Below are 20,515 nucleotides of genomic sequence, written 5' to 3'. Positions count from 1 at the left end.
TTGGCGACTGAAGTTCGAAAGCATGTCTAGCTTGTCTGTGCCAAATATCATTAAACACTATACTACCAATGCCATGCTTACAGTACATAGTACAAGCTGGCGACCCCTCTTGTGGTGCGGGACGGCTAAATTCCAAAGATTGTCTGTCTCTGCGGAATAATGCCCTAAAGCAGGCAGACAATTTCTCAGGCATATCAGATTCCTGGTGTTACCTGGTCAATAATTGTACTTGCGAGAACAATGCGCCAAAACAAATTATCAGGATACTTAAGAATCGGGCCACGACTCACCTGATCAAACACCTGATCAAAGAACTAAAGGAGGTCCGATCGGATAACTACGGACAACAAAGGACCCTCGTGGTTGTTGATTTCAGCAAAACTGGCCGCCTCGATATATGGACCATCGTCAAGATGCCGTCTTAGACTGCGGGCTCACCGTCCAGGGATCGGGTTCTGCAGTACTGTTGAGGTATTGCGTCTCATCCAAGAAGGGGCCCCCTTTCTCACTGTCCGATCCCAATCCGATAGCCACGTCAACACTTCAACGAGATGGCATCAATCTTGAGGGTCCCTATTTGGGTACCATCTGTAAAAGCAAGGAAATATCGAGGCTGAGTACCACAAAAGGAAATACACCAAACACGGGCTATAAAGATTCACAGATCTTTTAATCTACTGTACAGTTACAAAGAAACAGAAAATACAGATAGCTATCTGGCTCTCAATACATCATAATGAGTACCAACCCTTCAGAGTGAGGAGTGAGAGTGCTGGACATCTGGACATTCAGCTTTTTATACAAATTCAGTAATATTGTCCAGCCCCTCTACAGGTTAATAATCTGTGGTCTAGAGTTTGTGCCGAGTTCACTTATGGCTCATACAATAATATGCACATGGATTACATAGGGTTGCATCTCCAACAAAGTTACAATGGCAAAGTGTATTCCTGGATTTGGCAGTAAGCCTTAGCACATATACCTTCACAATACAGTTCTGCCAGTGTCCACGCTCGACATTTGCATTACATTGTCCTCAATGTGTGTTCAAGGATGAGGCTTGCTAGTGCAGACAATCCTTAGACCAAAAGTCATGCTTGGGACAAGGTCTCATTACCTAGTCTAAACATTCGGCCCTCGGACAGTCTAACCATTAACTAGATTCAAAAGGTCGGGAAGGCTCGGTTACAAGTTGGAAACATAGTCCGCCATTTTAGAACACAGACTCACATCTGAACAGAAATCAAAATGGTGAATGATGCTAAAAATGGCGGCGAAGCCGATCTAAAATCGGAACTTTGCAACACGGTTTTCTTCGCAGAGCAACTATATATATATATATCAGAAGGAGGCACAGTATGATTTCCTGTTTAACAACCAGTGATCGCTGTGAAAAGCGTACATATCGATCACTGATCTGCAATATCCAGCAGTGCACTCTGAGCATTTGCAGCACGCAGGGCATTCTAGAGCCGCACTGTAATGAAATGTGCTACACCAGGAGTGTTTTAATCGATATCCATTTGTACCGACAAATGTGATTGCCGGACTACGGTGTAATTGCCCACGCTCTAATTGCAGAGCATGATCTGGTAAAAACTTTTTTGTGGCATGTCAAAAAGCATGACAACAGCCATTGTCTGTGTTCCGGCACAGTCTATAAAACTGGTGCCAGTCCTAATTGGAATAGGATGTCCAGTGGAGCAATTTTCCAGAGCAGCACAGTGCGAGCTGTGCACTTCTTTAACTGTGGCAAAACAAGTACTGTGCACACATCGTATTTCAATATCGGATGCAGTTATTAGAGAAATATGTCTCATGAAGACTGTGCAGAGACTACATTAATTGAATATTTAATTCGTTCACTTCACAGGTTCCGGTCCAACATGCTGTAAAAAATAAAATGTACCTTTATAATTGTTAAATGTTTACGGTGGGACGCCCCACGCCTAATACCTCACCCCTTCCCCTCCTCGCCGCCCACCAGGAGTTCCGATAGCGGAGGTTTGGCGGCGAAGTACAACTTGGGAGCTGGCGGTGTACTTAATTCGACCAATGGCAACGTTTGGGACCCTGTCCAGCAGAGGACCTGCGTTAATCACACTGAAGTTTCATCAAACTTTACGCGCACAACACTAACAATTCACTTGGAACGTTACAACTTGATATATTCGTGTAAGTGCACTGTGTGCGTGTTCGTATCAAAGCCGGCGGCACCAGGTAGCTATCGCGAAAAACAATCGCACATACGGCAAAGCAGGCACGAGTTGACGGTTAACCCAGCGGCTTCCATTGCACAAAGTGTACAAAACAGGTCCAATTGAAACGCACCTGCTGGCTGGCATGTGCACGATGATTCGGGCGAAAAGAACCAAGGAATGGAATGGTGCCCGATGCCGATTTCAGTGCCTCATGTAGAGTGGAGTGGCAGCGAGATGGAAGGTAGCATTAACAGTCAGTCACTCGTGTGGCGCACTATGTGGTCTGCCACGCGCCCACACGCGAACAAAGACGAGAGTTCCCGGTTCAAGCCTGTGCACCGCAACGACCCAATGTAGTCCCCCCCACCCCACCCCCTGCTGTGCAGCCTCTAGGAGCTAGTGAAAACATTCATGGAAGAATGCAATCCTTTGGAAAACGACCTTCCCCTTTCACTCTGAAAAAAGGAGAGTTATACATGGAGTTTATTGGCAGGCTGATTATGTGTGCTGGCTCAGCTGTGTAACGCCCTATGCCTCGTAGATACTCAAGGATATACACGAAATGGCATTTCATGTTCGCCCAAAACAGTGGCAGGTCGGTCACCAGTCTGCCACGCGACCTGGACTCCGGCGGCGGTCGATGAGGCAAGTTGGAGGCGCTGCTTCCTTGTACGGAGGGAGGGGCAGCGCCAGCGAGTACGGTGAGCTCTCGAGCCAGCCAGAAGCACACACATGACCGCCCGGGACACTGCCCTGGCCGCGCGCTCCTTCCCCGCTGTGTGACCCGCGGAGTTCGGGATCCCGCCACAAAAGGCAGAGCTGGCGCGTGGCCTCGGAAAACAATGCTGAGACATGCGCACACCCACAGGTGAGGAAAGCGTCGCAGCCCCCGCCGTGTACTTAATACAACGTATGTGTAAATTGTAACACAGTGAGACATGCGAGGCACATGCATAATACATTTTCCTCGCATGACTCACTTTGCTTTTGCTTTCGTTTTTTAGAACGTCTGTTATGTGCTATACAACTCAAGTAGTGGACGGCTCATGTTTAACAGTGATCACCTGTTACTTTCTACCTGCTTACCTCTCAACTCACAATCATTTTAGAGGGTTTCACCCAGTGCGCACCATAGACTCTCAATGAGTCTCAAATAACTCATCATCTTCATAGAGTGGTTGTGTCCATTGACTTCAATGGGGCCACATTCTAAAAAAAATACACCTCTTCTTTCCTAGCTCCACGCATTTAGAGGGGTAGGCCAACGTATGTGTGTGTACAGTGATTGATTCAAAGTGGCGGCACTTTGATGAACGTGTGAGCATCCTTGCTTTATCATTGCATCATTCATCCGACTTCAAAGAAGCTTAACTCAGGGATGTCATTTAGGGGTCGTACATGCGACCCCGGAGGTCTCCCTTGCTACGCCGAAAAAAGGAAAATGTAAAAAACGTATTTTTTTTTTTAAATGGAAACCCCTGGGCTGTTGCCAGCGCCGCGTGGGTCTTTGTTTCTGGAGTGGTTGGCTTTCTTGTTCTGGCCTCTTAAAAAAAAAAAAAAAAAAAAAAAACAGGATGTTCCAAAAGTGTACCACTTTGAGCAGTAAAAAATAAAGCGTCGTTCTGGAATTCTGTACTATAACTGCTAGACTCATTAAAGGTTTATTTCAGGCACACTTCAGGGTGTGAGCCCATGATTTAGTCCTTTCTTAAACACCTCAAATTCACAACGCAGACAAAAACTTCCCAAAAGCATTTAGAGTAGAATAAGCATCCATTTCGGGTATTTTGCTTTTCGCAAGTTGCAGTTATAACATGTTTTTTCTGCTGTTGTCTCTGTTACGATCATCACAGAATATTCCATCTCGCTTTGCTCAGTCACTCGACAAGAACGTTGGGCCTAAAAGCTTGTTTACAGTGTGAGAAATGTTTGACCATAGCACATAAAGTGGTCCTTGATTTAATTGTGCCACAATGAATGCCTTGTTATAATGTGTCGATCATCTTTCCTATATCCATGTCATGCTGTTGAGTATGTTTGTTTGCATGTATGAGGTAAGGAGTGCCCAGAGTATTGGGTTTCATGTGAGGCCAACCTCTGATCCCTGAAAAGTAGATCCACGCAGACTTGACATGTGGCCAACTTTGCACCAGACCTGCAGATGAAGTGGCCTGCTGTTAAATCTCAGTTACCAGTTTAATGGTATCCACTGTAATTTGCTTTCTGACATTGAGAACATTCTGACATCTAATTGTTCATTGTACAATAGCCGGTAAGATAGCTCTATGGGTTGAGCGTTCACTACAGCAATGTGTGTGTGATCTGCAGGTTGTAGGTTTGAATCCCAGCAAGGCCAACTCAGCCTTTCGTCTTTCTGAAGTTGATAAATGAGTACCAACACAGGTTGGGTGATATTGTATGCATATTTGTTGTATATAAAGTGCATAAGCCTAAGTGCTATATAATAACACATCATTATCATTTGTCCTCGGATGTCTGCTTGCATTCACAGTAATTTGGTAATATGGGCCTATACACACTGAGATTAATGGTAAATATGGTAATCCATTCTTGTATGAAATGTACATCACATTACAGTATCATAACCATAATTTTTGTAGTGTACTTAGTAACAATGCTATGTGATGCCACTTCCTGTTTTTGTCAAGGGGTGAAAGGTTGTGTTCCATTGCTTCCTGTGATGTCCCTTCGGGGTGGGGTCAAATGACATCACTTCATGTGATATCATCAGGGGGTCAACGGTCGTGTGATGTCACGTCCACTACCCCTGGCGTTTTGGTGAAATGACGTCCCTGGCTTAACTCCCTCTGTCCCACTACTTCACAACACTCTAACTATAGAAATGATGTAATCAATCCAGTTTTTTAGGTAAGTGCTGTAAAGGAGAGGATATAACTTGAGCAATACAGAGTTATTGAGGTGAGCATCCATAAGAAAGACAATTGACGAGCATTAATAACCACGTTTCCACAGGATTTAATGTAATCCACCTGGGTTTTCATAGGGCTTTTCAAGGATTTACTGTCTAAGTGCTTCCAAATTCACCATTTAACTGCAGCTGGCGAAATACCAGGGCTGTGGGTCTGCTTTGAAGGAGATTGATATGTGGTTTGACACGTTTTTCTGCAGGCCCGCTGGCTTTTGAAAACAGAATAAAAACCTTCCTCGTTTTAACATCTTTTTTTTAAATGTACGGTTTCTGTCTATAAACACACACACACACACGCACACGCACACTCACACTCACACACACACCTCTACTTCTTTTCATCCTTGTGTTTTTATTCTAATTCTTCTTTTCAAATTTCGATTTTGTTTTTAAAGGTCATTATTTGTTTAATCTTCCTATAAAGCTTCGACCAGGCCTCAAGAAGCTTCAGCCAGCCCAGTCCAGGGTCTTGCTCCCATTCGATTAACTGACCTTAGCCGGCCTTGTTTAAGGGTGCCCATAGCCCATAGTGCCTCCCAGCTCTCCTGTCTATAGAACCTTGTTGTTCGGTGGCCTTGGACCAGGTGGACAAGTGTGTGCTTGCCTGCTCCTGTAGGCATCACTTGAGTACACCTGGCAGTGCAGGAAGGTCTGAAAGCCTGTGCTTAAATTGCAGACAGCCTCTGCATAGGGGTCTTATATAGAGTTATAGATGTGTTCATAATGAATGTCTCCTGTGTCTTAGCTAGCCTGCCATAAATGATTTTACAACCTTACATCTAATTTAATTCTCTGATATTACATTCCAAAGGCTTGTATACTATTTCCTTACATACAGATTCAACACTCCTTGTCTTCTGCACTTGAAATGAACCTGTTATGTCTCGAGGTGATGGAGATCCTTTTTTGTGAAACTCTCCTTTTGTATCCCCGAACACTCGTTCTTCACAAAGCAATTTCCTGGCTTTGAGACCTCCATCAGCGGACTCAGCATTACCAGAATTATTGCAGGAGTAGATCCAATCTTATTATGTGGTTAATAGCTCTCACAACTCCCAGGAACACTTTGTACCACACTTGGCCCTCGGACATCCACAACATAACGTAATACCAGGAACACCACACTTTTAATGGCCTCCATGAAAGTTCTGTCGACCAATATGGGAAATTCTCATCCCTTCTTTTGATTTAATTTCCTTCTTCTTAAAACACTGAAAACATTGCCTTCAATCAATCACTAAACTAAGCCCATTTGTACAGCTCTCACTACAAGTGAGAGTTCCATCGGAGTACGGTACACTTATATGCACACGATCTCTCACCTCCCTCTAATTTCCTATTTACCTACAGCTCTTATCTCTGTGAGAGCAAAAGAGGGAGCAAGAGCGAAATTGCCTTGCCAGTGACAATAAAGGCCCCTCAAACAAATTTGCTACCAATCACTAGAGTACAGTCACTCATTTGTGATCCAAAATCTTTCCCCTTTCTCTATGCTCTTCTATCCTCTTTGTTTGAAGTACTACTTTCACAATCGGGAACTGGAACTTTTTTAGCAAAATTGTATCTCATTTATCAGAGAAGTGTGCACACAAAGTTGAACTTAAATCTTGTAGCAGAATATTACAGTGATACTCGTTCCACTTCATTTTAGCTGAACAATTTCTTTCCTCCACATAATAATGTCCACTTGGACGTTCCGTATCAAAAACTATCTTAATAGATCCACAATTTCAGAATTGTGTTAAACGAATGCCTATTTTACTGAGTGGACGTGTTACCACATTTCCTTTGATTATATAGTCACAGTTTGTGCAATTTAAGCAAAGGCGGTTGCTAATCTTATGAGCACTGAAAACATGTTTGTGGATTTCATGATCTTTCTGCCTCAACTTGATACTTTCTTCTATTCATTGTAAATGTGTTGGGTTTGGAAGCAATTCTTGCATTTTACCAACAAATAAAAAAAAAACACCCCACTGTTTCAAAATGTAATTTAAACCCACACTAAAAAAAAGTAAGCTTTTAAAAGAATATGTGTTTTATCAATTGGGTAAGAACTGGTTTAACTTGCTTGGCAAGTGACATGTATTTGGAAACTCTTAAGCAAAATACTCATAACTAGCCATTTTGGGCACAACATACATTCTACATTCTAGCATACCTTAAAGGTCAATAACGGTCGGTAATTCATAGGGTCACTTCTGTCCCTCTTCTTAAATATCGAAATTACCACTGATCACTTTCAGGAAGTTGTGAAAGTTGAATTTAGAAGTGTGCCCAATAACCTATCTGTGAAAGGTGCATTTAGAAGCATTCCCAATAGCCTCTCTATGAAAGTTGCATCTAGAAGTGTTCCCAATAGCCTCTCTCTGAAAGAGGCATTTAGAAATGTTCCCAGTAGCCTCCCTGTGAATTTAGAAGTGCGCCCAATAACCTCTCTGTGAAAGTGGTATTTAGAAGTTTTCCCAGTAGCCTCCCTGTGAATTTAGAAGTGCGCCCAATAACCTCTCTATGAAAGTGGTATTTAGAAGTGTTCCCAATAGCCTCTCTGTGAAAGTTGCATTTAGAAAGTGGGCGCCCAATAGCCTCCCTGTGAATCTAGAAGTGATCCCAGTAACCACTCTGAAAAGTTAAATTTAGAAGTGTGCCCAATATTAACTCTGTAAATTTAAAAGTGTTCCCAATAGCTTCTCTGAGAAAATTGTATTTAGAAAAGTGTTCTGTGAAAGTTGCATATAGAAGTGTGCACAATAGCCTCTCTGTGAAAGTCGCATTTAGAAGTGTTCCAAATAGCCTCTCTGTGAATTTAGAAGTGTTCCCAGTAGCCTCTCTGTGAATTTAGAAGTGTGCCCAAAAGCCTCTCTGTGAAAACAGCATTGCATTTAGAAGTGTTCCCAGTAGCCTCTCTATGAATTTAGAAGTGCGCCCAATAGCCTCTCTGTGAAAGTTGCATTTAGAAAGTGCGCCCAATAGCCTCCCTGTGCATCTAGAAGTGATCCCAGTAACCACTCTGAAAAGTTAAATTTAGAAGTGTGCCCAATAGCAACTCTGTGAATTTAGAAGTGTTCCCAATAACCTCTCTGGGAAAATTGTATTCAGAAAAGTGTTCTGTGAAAGTTGCATATAGAAGTGTGCACAATAGCCTCTCTGTGAAAGTGGCATTTAGAAGTGTTCGCAATAGCCTCTCTGTGAAAGAGGCATTTAGAAATTTTCCCAGTAGCCTCCCTGTGAATTTAAAAGTGCGCCCAATAACCTCTCTCTGAAAGTGGTATTTAGAAGTTTTCCCAGTAGCCTCCCTGTGAATTTAGAAGTGTTCCCAATAGCAACTCTGTGAATTTAGAAGTGTTCCCAATAACCTCTCTGAGAAAATCGTATTTAGAAAAGTGTTCTGTGAAAGTTGCATATAGAAGTGTGCACAATAGCCTCTCTGTGAAAATGGCATCTAGAAGTGTTCCCAATAGCCTCTCTCTGAAAGAGGCATTTAGAAATTTTCCCAGTAGCCTCCCTGTGAATTTAAAAGTGCGCCCAATAACCTCTCTCTGAAAGTGGTATTTAGAAGTTTTCCCAGTAGCCTCCCTGTGAATTTAAAAGTGCGCCCAATAACCTCTCTCTGAAAGTGGTATTTAGAAGTTTTCCCAGTAGCCTCCCTGTGAATTTAGAAGTGCGCCGAATAACCTCTCTGTGAAAGTGGTATTTAGAAGTTTTCTCAGTAGCCTCCCTGTGAATTTAGAAGTGCGCCCAATAACCTCTCTATGAAAGTGGTATTTAGAAGTGTTCCCAATAGCCTCTCTGTGAAAGTTGCATTTAGAAAGTGGGCACCCAATAGCCTCCCTGTGAATCTAGAAGTGACCCCAGTAACCACTCTGAAAAGTTACATTTAGAAGTGTGCCCAATAGCAACTCTGTGAATTTAAAAGTGTTCCCAATAGCCTCTCTGAGAAAATTGTATCTAGAAAAGTGTTCTATGAAAGTTGCATATAGAAGTGTGCACAATAGTCTCTCTGTGAAAGTCGCATTTAGAAGTGTTCGCAATAGCATCTCTGTGAATTTAGAAGTGTTCCCAATAACCTCTCTGTGAATGTGGTACTTAGAAGTGTTCCCAGTAGCCTCTCTGTGAATTTAGAAGCATGCCCAATAGCCTCTCTGTGAAAACTGCATTGCATTTAGAAGTGTTTCCAGTAGCCTCTCTGTGAATTTAGAAGTGCGCCCAATAAACTCTCTGTGAAAGTGGTATTTAGAAGTATTCCCAATAGCCTCTCTGTGAAAGCTGCATTTAGAAATGTCCCCAATAGCCTCTCTGTGAAAGTTGCATTTTAGAAGTGTTCCCAATAGCCTCGCTGTGAATTTAGAAATGTGCCCAATAGCCTCTCTGTGAAAATTGCATTCAGAAGTGTTCCAATTAGCCTCTCTATGAATTTAGAAGTGCGCCCAATAACCTCTCTGTGAAAGTTGCATTTAGAAGTGTTCCCAATAGCCTCTCTGTGAATTTAGAAGTGTTCCCAGTAGCCTCTCTGTGAATTTAGAAGTGTGCCCAATAGCCTCTCTGTGAAAACTGCATTGCATTTAGAAGTGTTCCCAGTAGCCTCTCTATGAATTTAGAAGTGCGCCCAATAGCCTCTCTGTGAAAGTTGCATTTAGAAAGTGCGCCCAATAGCCTCCCTGTGAATCTAGAAGTGATCCCAGTAACCACTCTGAAAAGTTAAATTTAGAAGTGTGCCCAATAGCAACTCTGTGAATTTAGAAGTGTTCCCAATAACCTCTCTGAGAAAATTCTATTTAGAAAAATGTTCTGTGTAAGTTGCATATAGAAGTGTGCACAATAGCCTCTCTGTGAAAGTGGCATTTAGAAGTGTTCCCAATAGCATCTCTGTGAATTCACAAGTGTTCCCAATAACCTCTCCGTGAAAGTGGTACTTAGAAGTGTTCCCAGTAGCCTCTCTGTGAATTTAGAAGTGTGCACAATAGCCTCTCTGTGAAAGTGGCATTTAGAAGTGTTCCCAATAGCATCTCTGTGAATTCACAAGTGTTCCCAATAACCTCTCTGTGAAAGTGGTACTTAGAAGGGTTCCCAATAGCCTCTCTGTGAATTTAGAAGTGTTCCCAGTAGCCTCTCTGTGAATTTAAAAGTGTGCCCAAAAGCCTCTCTGTGAAAACTGCATTGCATTTAGAAGTGTTCCCAGTAGCCTCTCTATGAATTTAGAAGTGCGCCCAATAGCCTCTCTGTGAAAGTTGCATTTAGAAAGTTCGCCCAATAGCCTCCCTGTGAATCTAGAATTGATCCCAGTAACCACTCTGAAAAGTTACATTTAGAAGTGTGCCCAATAGCAACTCTGTGAATTTAGAAGTGTTCCCAATAACCTCTCTGAGAAAATTGTATTTAGAAAAGTGTTCTGTGAAAGTTGCATATAGAAGTGTGCACAATAGCCTCTCTGTGAAAGTGGCATTTAGAAGTGTTTGCAATAGCATCTCTGTGAATTTAGAAGTGTTCCCAATAACCTCTCTGTGAATGTGGTACTTAGAAGGGTTCCCAATAGCCTCTCTGTGAATTTAGAAGTGTTCCCAGTAGCCTCTCTGTGAATTTAAAAGTGTGCCCAAAAGCCTCTCTGTGAAAACTGCATTGCATTTAGAAGTGTTCCCAGTAGCCTCTCTATGAATTTAGAAGTGCGCCCAATAGCCTCTCTGTGAAAGTTGCATTTAGAAAGTTCGCCCAATAGCCTCCCTGTAAATCTAGAAGTGATCCCAGTAACCACTCTGAAAAGTTACATTTAGAAGTGTGCCCAATAGCAACTCTGTGAATTTAGAAGTGTTCCCAATAACCTCTCTGAGAAAATTGTATTTAGAAAAGTGTTCTGTGAAAGTTGCATATAGAAGTGTGCACAATAGCCTCTCTGTGAAAGTGGCATTTAGAAGTGTTTGCAATAGCATCTCTGTGAATTTAGAAGTGTTCCCAATAACCTCTCTGTGAATGTGGTACTTAGAAGTGTTCCCAGTAGCCTCTCTGTGAATTTAGAAGTGTGCCCAATAGCCTCTCTGTGAAAACTGCATTGCATTTAGAAGTTTTTCCAGTAGCCTCTCTGTGAATTTAGAAGTGCGCCCAATAAACTCTCTGTGAAAGTGGTATTTAGAAGTATTCCCAATAGCCTCTCTGTGAAAGCTGCATTTAGAAATGTCCCCAATAGCCTCTATGTGAAAGTTGCATTTTAGAAGTGTTCCCAATAGCCTCGCTGTGAATTTAGAAATGTGCCCAATAGCCTCTCTGTGAAAATTTCATTCAGAAGTGTTCCAGTAGCCTCTCTATGAATTTAGAAGTGCGCCCAATACCCTTTCTGTGAAAGTTGCATTTAGAAGTGTTCCCAATAGCCTCTCTGTGAATTTAGAAGTGTTCCCAGTAGCCTCTCTGTGAATTTAGAAGTGTGCCCAATAGCCTCTCTGTGAAAACTGCATTGCATTTAGAAGTGTTCCCAGTAGCCTCTCTATGAATTTAGAAGTGCGCCCAATAGCCTCTCTGTGAAAGTTGCATTTAGAAAGTGCGCCCAATAGCCTCCCTGTGAATCTAGAAGTGATCCCAGTAACCACTCTGAAAAGTTAAATTTAGGAGTGTGCCCAATAGCAACTCTGTGAATTTAGAAGTGTTCCCAATAACCTCTCTGAGAAAATTGTATTTAGAAAAGTGTTCTGTGAAAGTTGCATATAGAAGTGTGCACAATAGCCTCTCTGTGAAAGTGGCATTTAGAAGTGTTCCCAATAGCATCTCTGTGAATTCAAAAGTGTTCCCAATAACCTCTCTGCGAAAGTGGTACTTAGAAGTGTTCCCAGTAGCCTCTCTGTGAATTTAGAAGTGTGCCCAATAGCCTCTCTGTGAAAACTGCATTGCATTTAGAAGTGTTCCCAGTAGCCTCTCTGTGAATTTAGAAGTGTGCCCAATAACCTCTCTGTGAAAGTGGTATTTAGAAGTATTCCCAATTGCCTCTCTGTGAAAGCTGCATTTTAGAAGTGTTCCCAATAGCCTCGCTGTGAATTTAGAAATGTGCCCAATAGCCTCTCTGTGAAAATTGCATTCAGAAGTGTTCCAAGTAGCCTCTCTATGAATTTAGAAGTGCACCCAATAGCCTCTCTGTGAAAGTTGCATTTAGAAGTGTTCCCAATAGCCTCTATGTGAAAACTGCATTTAGAAATGTTCCCAATAGCCTCTCTGTGAAAGTTGCATTTTAGAAGTGTTCCCAACAGCCTCGCTGTGAATTTAGAAATGTGCCCAATAGCCTCTCTGTGAAAATTGCATTCAGAAGTGTTCCAAGTAGCCTCTTTATGAATTTAGAAGTGCACCCAATAGCCTCTCTGTGAAAGTTGCATTTAGACGTGTTCCCAATAGCTACTCTGGAAAGTTGAATTTAGAAGTGTGCCCAATAGCCTCTCTGTGAAAGTTGCATTTAGAAGTGTGCCCAATAGCCTCTCTGTGAAAACTGCATTGCATTTAGAAGTGTTCCCAGTAGCCTCTCTATGAATTTAGAAGTGCGCCCAATAGCCTCTCTGTGAAAGTTGAATTTAGAAGTGCGCCCAATAGCCTCTCTGTGAATGTGGTATTTAGAAGTATTCCCAATAGCCTCTCTGTGAAAGCTGCATTTAGAAATGTTCCCAATAGCCTCTCTGTTAAAGTTGCATTTTAGAAGTGTTCCCAATAGTATCTCTGTGAATTTAGAAGTGTTCCCAATAACCTCTCTGTGAAAGTGGTACTTAGAAGGGTTCCAAGTAGCCTCTCTGTGAATTTAGAAGTGTGCCCAATAGTATCTCTGTGAATTTAGAAGTGTTCCCAATAACCTCTCTGTGAAAGTGGTACTTAGAAGGGTTCCAAGTAGCCTCTTTATGAATTTAGAAGTGTGCCCAATAGCCTCTCTGTGAAAACTGCATTGCATTTAGAAGTGTTTCCAGTAGCCTCTCTGTGAATTTAGAAGTCCGCCCAATAATCTCTCTGTGAATGTGGTATTTAGAAGTATTCCCAATAGCCTCTCTGTGAAAGTCGCATTTAGAAGTCCTCCCAATAGCCTCTCTGTGAAAGCTGCATTTAGAAATGTTCCCAATAGCCTCTCTGTGAACGTTGCATTTTAGAAGTGTTCCCAATAGCCTCGCTGTGAATTTAGAAATGTGCCCAATAGCCTCTCTGTGAAAATTGCATTCAGAAGTGTCCAAGTAGCCTCTCTATGAATTTAGAAGTGCGCCCAATAGCCTCTCTGTGAAAGTTGCATTTAGAAGTGTTCCCAATAGCTACTCTGGAAAGTTGAATTTAGAAGTGCGCCCAATAGCCTCTCTGTGAAAGTTCCATTTAGAAGTATTCCCAATAGCCTCTCTGTGAAAGTTGCATTTAGAAGTGTTCCCAATTAGCTACTCTGGAAAGTTGCATTTAGAACTGTTCCCAATAGCCTCTCTGTGAAAGTTGCATTTTAGAAGTGTTCCCAATAGCCTCACTGTGAATTTAGAAGTGTGCCCAATAGCCTCGCTGTGAATTTAGAAGTGTTCCCAATAGCCTCGCTGTGAATTTGGAAGTGTGCCCAATAGCCTCGCTGTGAAAATTGCATTCAGAAGTGTTCCAAGTAGCCTCTCTATGAATTTAGAAGTGCGCCCAATAGCCTCTCTGTGAAAGTTGCATTTAGAAGTGTTCCCAATAGCCACTCTGTGAATTTGGAAGTGCGCCCAATAACCTCTATGTGAAAGTTGCATTTAGAAGTGTTCCCAATAGCCACTCTGGAAAGTTGAATTTAGAAGTGCGCCCAATAGCCTCTCTGTGAAAGTTACATTTAGAAGTGTTCCCAATAGCCTATCTGTGAATCTAGAAGTATTCCCAATAGCCACTCTGAAAAGTTGAATTTAGAAGTATGCCCAATAGCCTCCCTGTGAAACCTGAATCTAGAAGTGTGTCTAATTTAAAAGTGTGCTCAATAGCCTCCGTCTGAAGGTTGAATTTAATTGTGGGCCCAATAGACTCTCTGTGAAAACTGAATTTAGAAGTGTGCCGAACAGCTTCCATGTAAAAGTTGAATGTACAAGTGCGCCCAATAGACTCTCCGCGAAAGTGATTTAGAGAAGTGTGCCGATTATCCTAACAGTATAATACCATGCCGGACCGAAACGACTAATCTCCCTAACAACCTCCCTGTGCAAAGTTGATTAAGATTCATGCCTAATACCCTCCCTGTATAAAGCTGAATTAAACGTAGTGCACCTATTAGCGTGCCCTAATTGAACTGACTAGTGTCCAGAATAGCCTCTCCTCACTTAGACCAACGTAAAAGTGTACACGACACCAGTGAGGTTAAGAAGCGTACCTAAATATCCTAATTATTAATATGCCTAAAAGTATATCTATGTAAGTTAGAATTTAGAACTGTGCCTAATAATCTAATATCCCCTCTATGCAAAATTGAATCTAGAGGTAGACTTAATATCATCTCTATGTGCAGGTGAACTTAGAAGTGCATCTAATAATACCTAATAGCCTAATATAATTTGTGTACAAATCAACCTAGAAGTGCACCTAATAGTCTAGTATCGTTTCTGTGCAAATTGAACTTGGAAGTGTGCCTAAAAGCGTGTCCCCACGGAACTTAGAGCTACAATTAGAAAGCCCTCCTAAAATCCACCTAAAAGCACGTACCAAGCATGAGTGCATCCACTTCACCAGAGTTAGTCGGAAACGACCACTGTGGACCACCCCCACTTCCCGATCTGCCTTCCTTCCCGTCCCCCCCTTCCCAAACCACCCCACCCTCCTTCGCGCTCCCTGCCATTCCCCTCTCCAAACACCAAGCCAGAGGGGCACGATGGCGAGCCAACCACCCTAAAACTACTCCTCCCCTAAACCCCACCACCGTCCAGCCATCCTTAACCATTCCCGCTCCCCTCACTATCATACCTGGCACACCCTGCCCTGCAATCACCCACCCCCGCCTTGCGCTCACACCGCTGCCACCTCCCTCCGACCCACCCTTTCCCCTCTCTAAAAACTGCACGCCTAGCCCTTGCTAGAACCAAAGCTGCATCCCTCTCCCACTCTGATCCCCCCTACCCTCTCTCACACCCCAATCGCAACAAGGAAACTAAAGAGGAAACGTTCCTGGTCCCCCTCAATCTCTCAGCACTTTTCGCCTCCCCTGTCTCGACCCACCACCTCATTCCTGCAATCACCTCCTTCCCCCGCGGCTTCACCCTTCCTCAAACCCCTCTCCCTCGATTTCTCATCAACTGCAACTGAAACCCCTAGCCGCCCACACCCCACCTTCAAATCCCCAGAACCAAACCCAATCATCCTAACACACCCAGCCTCCCAACCCAGCCCGAAGCCTGCCAATTTTTCTGCTCGCCCTCTATTCCCATTGAGCATCACCCACCCTACCCCCCTCCCTCCTCCACTCTCTCCGCCACCACCCCCTCCCGCTCCAGCACCGAGACCAACCTTGCCTGCCGATGTGAACTGCATACTATTTAATGCCCGATCCGTAGCAAAAAACAGACACTGTATCTTTGACCTCCTCGCCTCTATCAAACCAGAGCTAGTTTTCATCACTGAAACTTGGTTCTCCAATGACTTCACCCCAATCGCTAATGAAGCCTTCCCCCCTGACTACTCCCTCATCCAACTGAACTGTCCCTCCAGAGGAGGGGGAATAGCATTCGTCTTCAAGTCTCTCTTCCACGCCTCAATCATCAACAACCAACCTTCCATTCCTTCCTGCGAATCTCTCCTTGTTAAACTATCCCTCTCCCCATCGCTCTCACACAGCTTCTTAATAATTTACAGGCCTCCTGGCTATGATGGACAATTTGCAAACAACCTCTATGACTCTATTGCCAACCTTCAACTAAACCATCCCAACCTCACCCTTCTTGGAGACTTCAACATATGGCTCGACATCCCCACGAACCCTATGACACACGCTCTGGTTGACGGTTTAGACACAATTAACCTCCAACCCCGCATAAATGGCCCGACTCACTATAAAGGACACATAATTTATGTCATTTTTACCTCCAACACTCTGATTCATTTAAAGCCACCCACCCCTATCATCTGGTCCTATCACTTTATTCTCTTGTTCAACTTTCGCTCACCTGACCCCCTTCCCGTACTCAAATCTTACCCTCTGAATCTAGGCAAATGCTGGAAAAAACTAATAATCACCGCAGACCTAGCCGAGGCACTCCTCCAGTCTCCACCACCTACCAACCCTCTCATCAAACAACTAACCTCTGACACCTTTGACTCATGGCTCAACGCATCTCTGATGCGGCTCACACCCCTGTGCAAACCATCAGACCGCTGTGGCCTCTTCCCCAAATGGTTCACTCCTGAGTTGAAGATCACTAAACAACTATATAAATACCTAGAACGCATATGGCAGAATGACAAAACCCAGGAGAACAGGGCCACCTTGGCCCGCCACCTCTATCAGTACAAGGTTGATATCCGGAAAGCAAAAAAAGCCCACTACAACTCCCGAATCCTAAACTGCAAAAACCCAAGCAAAGAACTCCACAAAATCATCTCCGAATTCACCAATCCGGCCTGCACCACGACCGTCCCGACCCCCTCACAATCACTGTGCGACTCACTCCCCCTCCACTTTTACACCGCAGCTCTCCAAAGAACAAAAACTCTAACCACCAAACTGGCTCTCTTACATCCACCAGGCAATTCTCCGCCCATACTGGGCAGCCCACCAGCTGCGACCTCTACGCAACCAACATTTGAAACCTTTAGCCCAATATCACCAGAACAATTTCTCAAACTTCTATCTGCCCGCAAACCATGTGGATCCCCACTAGACCCTTGCCCAGCGACAACCCTCAAAGAAATTTTCGCATCCACCTGCGCAGGAGAACACACAAGATCCATCATAAATGCCTCCCTTTCTTGTGGTATCTTTCCCGACGCATTCAAAATGGTTCACGTCAAACCTCTAATTAAAAAACCTTTGCTCGACCCTCACGACCCCAAAAACTATCGCCCCATCTCAAATACCAGGTTCCTTGCCAAACTCATTGACCGAACCGCCTACTCCCAGCTAAATGCCTTTGTCGAAGCCAACAATCTCCTAGACCCCGCCCAAACAGGTTTCAGAGCCCGTCACGTAACTGAAACCACCCTAATCTCAATCTGGGATGACCTTAAAATGACAGCAGACTCCGCGGGATGCGCCGCGCTAATCCTTCTCGCCCTATCTGCCGCCTTCGACACGATCAATCACTCAATCCTCCTAGACCGCCTCCACTCCCTAGGAATTCATGGAACCGCTCTTAAATGGATAGCTTCATTCCTCAAAGATAGGTACGAAATAACGATACTCTCCACCTATACCTCCCAAGCCCGACCAGTCGACACGGGAGTCCCACAAGGAGCATGCCTATCTGCCCTCCTGTTCAGTCTCTAGCTGACCACCCTCCCACTGATAATCCGTTCACACAACATCCTGTGCTAAAACTACGCAGACGATACTCAGCTATTCTAAAACTCCTGAGCTCAAAACTCATTCTGCGACCCGACCTGGCCTCCTGCCTCCTTGACATAGAACTCTGCCTCCTTGACACAAAACCACCTCCTGTTAAACCCCTCCAAAACGGAAATCATGGTATGTGGCAACTCCGAACTTCTTCCGCACCCACTATCATGGCCACCCGCCATGGGCAACTCACCGACCGCCTCCAAATTAGTGAAAAATCTTGGGTGCACCCTTGACTCTGACCTAACTCTCTCGCGGCAAGTCAACAACGCCTCAAAGACCTGCCACTACCACCTTAAAACCCTTAGACGCATCTTTCCATATCTCTCCTTTCCCAACAGACTCTCCGCCGTACAATCAATCGTTTTATCAAGAATGGACTACGCAAACCCCCTATACCTCGGAATCCATGCGTACCAACTGAATAAACTCCAAAGGGCACAAAACGTGGCAGCAAAATTACTACATGCGCTTGGCCCAAGAGACCACGTCTCCCCAGCCCTTAAGACACTCCACTGGCTTCCAGTAGCCCGAAGGATGACTTTCAAAACATTATGGATCTCCCACTGAGCACTGCATAAAACCGGACCTGAATATCTTCAAGACAAACTAAAACCCTATCACCCCCCACGCACCCGAAGATTGAGCTCAGCCGGCCTCCTAGTCATACCGTAGACAAACTCAGGCTAGGCGGAGCATCATTCTCAGCCTTGGCCCCCATGCTATGGAATTCACTCCCACCCTGCATCCGTCTAACTGAGGATCTGACGTCTTTCCGCAAACTGCTGAAAACCTGGCTCTTCCCATAAAACCAACCCGTACCATACTATCCCAAAACAGACTAACAAAAACTCAATGACACCAATCCAACTACTACCGATGTGAGAAATCGACAGCTACTAACTCCTACTATAAACTAGAAGGACAAACAGAATTAAACAAATATAGTAGATCAAAGCAGTTTAAGGGTTAATAAGAGTAAATCATACGGAAACAGTAAAGAAAGTTGAACTGCTGAAATGGACAGATTCCATGAGGAGTGAACGAAGTGAATGGCATGGATGATATGGTTAGAATTGATGAAGCCGGTAGACCAGATGAATGCGCTGAATCGAAGAATGCATGAGTGGAAGAACAGATAGCTATATTGCGAATGAGTGTGGAAATCAAAAGAATAAGTGAGTCGGATGAGTGTATAGAATGGATGAACATATTGAACGGATGAGTGTGTAGAGCGGACGGGTATGTAGAGCGGACGAGCGTGTAACACGGATGAGTGCGTAAAATATAGATGAATGTGAAGAACAGATGAGTGTAAACCGAATGAGTGTGTAGAACAGATGAGTATGTGGAACGGATAAGTTTGTAGAGCATGTGACAGCTCCAGGTCATATCAGCAGTTTTCTAGCAGGAGAGGCAAGTAAAGACATGATTGTGTGGATAGCGGATGAACTCAGAACTGCAGAGCGGATGGGTGGATGGAGCGGATGAGTGTATGGAGCCGATGTGTATATGGAGCGGACGAGTTTATAGAGCGAAGGAGTGTATGGAGCGGAGGGGTGTATGGAGCGGAGGGGTGTATGGAGCGCACAGGTGTATGGAGCGGAGGGGTGTAGGGAGCAGGGGGGTGTATGGAGCGCATGGGTGTAGGGAGCTGAGGAGTGTATAGAGTGCACGGGTGTATGGAGCGCACAGGTGTATGAAGCGCACGGGTGTATGGAGAGGATGAGTGCGCATAGCACATGAAGGTATAGAACAGATGAGTGTGTGAGATTGAATATAGAGAATAGGATAGTGCTGTTGGATGCGTGAAAAGCACAAGTGCTTAAAGCAGATGAGTGCGGAGAGGGGATGAGTCCATGGAGCAGATGAGTCATGGAGCGGATGAGCGCGTTGGAGCGGATGAGTGCGCTGAAGGGGGTGAGTGCGCAGAGGGGATGAGTGCGCAGAGGGGGTGAGTGCGTAAACTTCAGAGAAGCGAGTAGAACGCAAGAATGCACAAACCGGTTGAATGTGCAGAACGGATGAGCGAAAACAGGATGAGTGTGTAGAACAGATGAGTATGTGGATCTTATGAGTATGTAGAGCCATCGAGTCTGGATAGCTGATGAATGCGGAAGTGTGGAGAGTGTGTTTATCGCAGGAGCGGACGATTGTACAGACCTGGAGAATGTATGGAGTGAATGAGTGTAGGAAGCGGATGAGGGTATGGACCGGACAAGTGTAGGGAGTGGAGGAGTGTAGGGAGTAGATGAGTGTAGGGAATGGATCAGTGTATAGAGCGGATGAGTGTATGGAGCGGATGAGTGTATGGAGCGGATGAGTGTATGGAGCGGATGAGTGTATGGAGCGGATGAGTGTATGGAGCGGACGAGTGTATGGAACGGATGGTGGAATAGAGCGCATGGGTGTATAGAACGCATGGGTATATAGAGTGCATGGGTGCATGGAGCGGATGAGTGCATGAAGCGGATGAGTGCATGAAGCGGATGAGTGCATGGAGCGGATGAGTGCATGGAGCGAATGGCTGTATGGAGCGGATGGCTGTATGGAACGGTTGGGTGTATGCAGCGGATGGATGTATGGAGCGGATGGGTGTATGGAACAGATGGGTGTATGGAGCAGATGGGTGTATGGAGCGGTTAGGTGTATGCAGCAGATGGGTGTATGGAGAGGTTGAGTGTATGGAGCGGTTGAGTGTATGAAGCCGATGGGTGTATGGAGCGGATAGGCGTATGGAACGGATGAATATATGAAATGGATGAATATTCAGAGTAAATGAAGGTATAGGACAGGTGAGTGTAGAGATGAATATATAGAACAAGATACTACTGTTGGATGCGTGAAATCACGAGTGATTAAAACGGATGAGTGCAG

General features: G+C 44.3%; 1 protein-coding gene across 1 annotated transcript in view; it reads left to right on the top strand.

The window, feature by feature from the left end:
• The first annotated feature begins 2,731 nt into the window (after window positions 1-2,731).
• Window positions 2,732-20,515, top strand: part of SH3TC2 (SH3 domain and tetratricopeptide repeats 2) — a 665,994-nt gene continuing 648,210 nt past the window's right edge. The window contains exon 1 of the mRNA XM_069651388.1: window positions 2,732-3,069. Coding sequence (XP_069507489.1) covers window positions 3,054-3,069 — 16 coding nt within the window. The 5' untranslated portion in view covers window positions 2,732-3,053. The remainder of the gene's footprint in view (window positions 3,070-20,515) is intronic.

The sequence above is a fragment of the Ambystoma mexicanum genome, chromosome 3p (assembly GCF_040938575.1).
Source record: "Ambystoma mexicanum isolate Mex_15411 chromosome 3p, UKY_AmexF1_1, whole genome shotgun sequence".
NCBI lineage: Eukaryota > Metazoa > Chordata > Amphibia > Caudata > Ambystomatidae > Ambystoma > Ambystoma mexicanum.
The sequence above is the reverse complement of the archived record's forward strand: the minus strand, read 5'-3'. Positions and strand labels throughout refer to the sequence as shown.